The sequence below is a fragment of the Lynx rufus genome, unplaced genomic scaffold (genome assembly GCF_022079265.1).
Source record: "Lynx rufus isolate CCGP_SWC_20201006 ecotype Redwood Valley unplaced genomic scaffold, mLynRuf1.p SCAF_10, whole genome shotgun sequence".
Taxonomy (NCBI): Eukaryota; Metazoa; Chordata; class Mammalia; order Carnivora; family Felidae; genus Lynx; species Lynx rufus.
In genome coordinates, this window is record NW_025814824.1 from 3,079,156 (window position 1) to 3,083,893 (window position 4,738).

The 4,738-nt window shown below is 60.5% G+C and overlaps 1 protein-coding gene across 1 annotated transcript; it reads left to right on the forward strand.

Moving 5' to 3' along the window:
• Positions 1–491: 491 nt before the first annotated feature.
• GADD45G (growth arrest and DNA damage inducible gamma) lies at positions 492–1,989 on the forward strand. The gene is made up of 4 exons (XM_047097298.1): positions 492–635; positions 872–973; positions 1,083–1,296; positions 1,382–1,989. Exons 1-4 carry the CDS (start codon positions 583–585, stop codon positions 1,490–1,492), a joined length of 480 nt encoding a protein of 159 aa, XP_046953254.1. The 5' UTR covers positions 492–582; the 3' UTR covers positions 1,493–1,989.
• Positions 1,990–4,738: the final 2,749 nt, after the last annotated feature.

The following is a 4,738-nucleotide window of genomic DNA, read 5'->3' on the forward strand; positions in this document are numbered from 1 at the left end:
TGAGGCCCTTTGCAAGCTTAAAGCCCGAGCTGGGTGCTTTATACTTTAAGTTCCGGTTTCAAAGCAACAGTCTGCTAAACTTGAAATTAAAAGTAAAGAAGAAAATAGAAAGGTAGCAACAAAAATAAGTGCAAAACAAATCTTTAGTTTCTCCAAAGGTGCATTTCACAAATTACAGCGTCCTATTAGCAAGCAAGATATTTTTTTTTAACTTTTTCCTTTTAAGGACTTAAAACAACAAAAAGGCGAGTGAAATCTGCAGGCTCCAGTCTGCCTGGTAACACCCGGACAAAAGCGGCAGATTTGAGGCATTGTCATCCCCCGCACCCCTCCCCACGTGGCCTTCTGGCACGAGCCGCGGCCGCCGCCTCATTTGCATCAGAAAGCGAGCGCCGGCCAATGGGCGCGCAGCCTAGCGCCAGCTGGCGGCGGGGCGGCCCTGCCTATATAAGGGCGCGCGGCGGGCCGGGGCGCACTTGCCAGCCGTGCGCTCGCCGGGTGGCCCCAGCCTCCCGGTGCCAGCCGCGTCCGCGCCCCTCGCTCCTTTCGTGGATAACTAGCTAGCTGCTCGCCGACCGAACCATGACTCTGGAGGAAATCCGCGGCCAAGACACGGTTCCCGAAAGCACCGCCAGGTGGGTCGGCGCCGGGCGCCGATGTCTTGGGGCGCGGGGAGCCTGGCCGTGTACTGGACGCAGCCGGTCCGGCGGCCGCCTTCGGGGAGCCGCGCGGGTGGGAAGCCGCTGGGCGGGAGCCGGGGCGCCCGAGGTGCCTGTCCTCGGCCGGGGTGCCCGGGGTGTGTCCCCGGGGCTGGGGGATCCCGCCGCGCCTTCTGGCCAGTCCCCCGCTCACGGCGCTGGCTCGTCCGCAGGATGCAGGGCGCCGGGAAAGCGCTGCACGAGCTGCTGCTGTCGGCACAGCGCCAGGGCTGTCTCACCGCCGGCGTCTATGAGTCCGCCAAAGTCCTGAACGTGTGAGTGTGGACGCGGCCCCGGGTGGGAGCGACCGGGGGCTGGGGGTGCGGCGGCGGGGCACCCCGGGCTCGCCGCCTCGCCCTCACCGCCCCCTCCCCGCCCGCGCAGGGACCCCGACAACGTGACCTTCTGCGTGCTGGCCGCCGACGAGGAGGACGAGGGCGACATCGCGCTGCAGATCCACTTTACGCTGATCCAGGCGTTCTGCTGTGAGAACGACATCGACATCGTGCGCGTGGGCGACGTACAGCGGCTGGCGGCGATCGTGGGCGCGGGCGACGAGGAGGCCGCGTCGGGAGACCTACACTGCATCCTCATTTCGGTGAGTGTCGCCTCCGCCCGGGTGTCGCCCCGCCGCGGCCGGCGGCCGGCGGCCAGCCAGGCTGACCTCTGCGCTCTGCCCGCAGAACCCCAATGAGGACGCGTGGAAGGACCCCGCCTTGGAGAAGCTCAGCCTGTTCTGCGAGGAGAGCCGCAGTGTCAACGACTGGGTGCCCAGTATCACCCTCCCCGAGTGACAGCCCGGAGGGGGCCTTGGTCTGATCGACGCGGTGACGTCCCGGGGCGCCTAGCGCGCGGCTGGCTCTGTGGACGCGCCCTCGGAGGTGGGGCGCCGGTCCGGAGCGCTGCGTGGAGAGCTGCGAGGAGGGGCGGTCCCCTGCAGGAGGGGCCCGGCGGCGGCGGCGGCGGCGGCGGCGGCGGCGGCGGCAGGGGCAAGTCTGGCCCCCAGCCCGGGACTCTGCGAGTGTGGGGAGCGGCCGCTTGCCCGGGAAGGCCGGAGGCGGGCCGTGGGCCACGGGGCCCGGGAAGGACGCGCCGGCCGGGCAGGCGTGACTCAGCAGCCTGCGCGCTCTCGACAGGAAGGAGGGGAAAGGCCAGGCGGGCGAGGCCTGGACGACAGTTGCAGGAGCTCCGTCGGACTGAGCAGCACCGCTGTGCACCAGCGGGCCGGGCGATGCTCGGGTTTCGGAAGGATTATGCTGCTGCTCCTTTGAGTTTTTGACAATAAATTTACTGAAACAAACCTCTTCTCTTTATTGAGGGCAGGGGGTCCTTGCCCGAGGGGGAAGCGGTGTGCAGGGTTCCAGGTGATCGCTGACCCCCCGGGGACTGCCTGGCACCTACCATCCTCCGGTGGGGCTGAGTTAGGGGCTCCTGGGGCGCTGGGAATGGGGGAGGGGCGCTGGAGCGCGTTAGGGCCGAACTCGAGCCCTGCCCCCATTTGTGTCTTTTTAGGGAGATTTTTAAACTTGCAAGACAGGAGCATACTTGAGATAAGACATCAGGGCAGCAGCTAAAGGCTGGCCATCCAGCCTGATAACAGCGGCCTCTCCCTCCCCTCCCCCTCTCCTGCCCGCAGCCCCCTCCCTGCTGACAGCTGCTTATCAGAGCGGCTTGCAGGATGCAGGCGGCGCCCTCCTGCACAATGAACGCTGCCTCGCGCAGCCGCTGCCCTTTGTGGTCCCCAAGGATGGTGGCAGGACGCTCTCGGGAACCTTCTCCTCTTAAAGGCTCGGCGCTTACGGCAATGTCACCACGGTATTAACATCGTGGATGACATGATGCCTGTGTTTAAGCATGAGTCATCATTTTGTCACGGCTGTGGTAGAACTTCAAAGATCTGAGCAAAAATGGGAAGACATCGTCCACACAAACGGGGTGAGCCATTGTGAGTGCAGCCGGCTTCTGTTACCTGCTATTCCGAGCGCTCTCTGCCCACACGGAGTTAGGAGGCTGTGTTCACAATCCCATTTAAACACTTGTGGAAGCAAAAGAATTTAAAGCTTTTCCACAAAGACCTTCTTTGAGAAACATCCAGGAGCCGGGGGGTGGGGGGAGATGTCCGGAGTGAATCAATCTTTTTTATTAGGCCAGTATGCCTTGATTGCGCCTCTCTGCTTGGCCGGAGCCGCGTCCGGCGGGGGAAATGCCCATGGGGCTGGCCTGCTGTTAGCAAGCTGCCTGGCAGCCCAGGGGGCCTTCTGGGCAGAGGAGGGATGGTGTATCGTTTTCCTAAGCAGAAAATTCTCCCGAGTTACCAGCCGTCCCAGGTGGCCGATTCACCCAGTTGGGCTCCACTTTTTAAATTCTCTCCAAATCCTGGCAGCCTTCACAGGAAAAGAGGACTGCTCGAGCTTAATTATTCTTCTCAGAATGAAAGTGTTCTGTTTCACATTTATCATCTCTTCGAGACGTTTCCCCCTTGATGAGACAGAGGCCCAGTGAAATAATTCAGGTCTGTGTGTGTGTGTGCGCGCGTGTGTGCGTGTGCCTGAGTTTCGTTAATATTTTACCTACTCGCTTCTCAGAACCTCGAGCGTATGTCTACGCCAGCGTGCATCCTGGCAAACGACCGTTTGCCACAGCAGGCTATAGTAAACACAAATGGGGCATAATTACTTTAAAATGTGCCCTTTGGTGAGTGAATTCACAGAACATTGCACAGAGCCGGCAGGCAGGCACTCCTGCTGGCCACCTGACCCCTCATAGACCAGTCAGTTGGCAACTCTTAAGAAACTCGGCTTTCTTGGATTGGAACTCACAGCCAAGGTGCCTGCTGGAGCCTCAGGGGCCAGGAGAATTTGCAGGCAAAAAAATGCACGCTTGGACGGTGCAAACCCCGAAGCTGCTGGTTTTGTTTTGCTTTGTTGTCTTGTTTTTGATGAATGGGATTTTATGCAATTACAATGAGATACCCAGGTGATAAAACGCACGGTGCTTGTGACACAGTGCTGCCTCCACACTTCCAACAACCGCGAGTGGTAATGCGTAGATAAGCGGGTGATCACGGGCACACGGAGGCGATCCACACAGACTGCGCCCGGAAAGCGCTGCATGAATGTTAATGACAATAGTCCTTGAAAGTTAATGAAGGCATTTGCTGCAGATCACAGAACGCCAGGTGGGCTGGTACATTTAGGGCCCGAGTTCTGGTCCAGGGAGACCCTGGGCTGAGAGCCAGCTCTGTCCAGGTGTCCAGTTCTGACCCGGTTCTGGCCCGCTATCCCCCACAGGAAAATTTCCGGGCGCCATTCGGGGTAGTTGGTGTTTATCCCTCGTTTTGCCGATGAGAAAGTGACCTCGGGTAGGTGAAGTGGCTGCTGCCGGCGAGCTCTTAGGGGGTCCCAGTTGCGTCCGATGCCCCGTAGATCTGCGTTTCCAAGGCTGGCGGAGGGCTGTCTGGCCCCCACGGTGGCCGGTCCGTCCCAGGCCCAGCTGACCGACGTGCCAAAGGCCGCACGTGAGGCTTCTCCAGAGGGAAGGCGGTGGCTGGGAGCATGTGATGGGAGCAGCACGGATCTACCTGCCCGTGACGGTGGGAACCTGGCCTGACGGTCTGGAAGTGTCGTCTTCTGGTTAAGGCCAAACTTCCTGTTGCCGCCGTGGCTTCGCGTTACTCCGAGAAGACACACTTCTCTGCCTCTCCAGCCTCTGGACGTGGGACAGCGGGTCAGTGAAATACAGGAACGTCCGGTGGGGTCTGAAAGCCAAGTCCTGGAAAGCAAGGTCAGTTAAGGAAACGGCGTCAAAAGGATGTAAAAGCTTTTCTTTTTCTTCCCCCAGAGCAGGCACAGATCCTACAACCACGGGCCATTTCTTCATCATGCCGCACGCTGGTTGTGGTTTTACTCCTTCACCTCGAGGGGAGTGGGATTCACAGGACTCAGCCGTTCAGGGCTCCAGGCCGGTCTCGGGTTGGAGGCATCAGCCCCGTCGTGCGGCGAGGGGGTGGAAGAGATTCAGCTCTTTGGCTCAGACTCCTC

Excerpts from the sequence above, each read along its gene's own strand:
- GADD45G (XM_047097298.1), top strand. The coding sequence starts at position 583 with ATGACTCTGGAGGAAATCCGCGGCCAAGACACGGTTCCCGAAAGCACC. Across the intron at positions 636-871 it reads GTTCCCGAAAGCACCGCCAG|GATGCAGGGCGCCGGGAAAG; the intron begins GTGGGTCGGCGC and ends GCTCGTCCGCAG. Across the intron at positions 974-1,082 it reads TCCGCCAAAGTCCTGAACGT|GGACCCCGACAACGTGACCT; the intron begins GTGAGTGTGGAC and ends CCGCCCGCGCAG.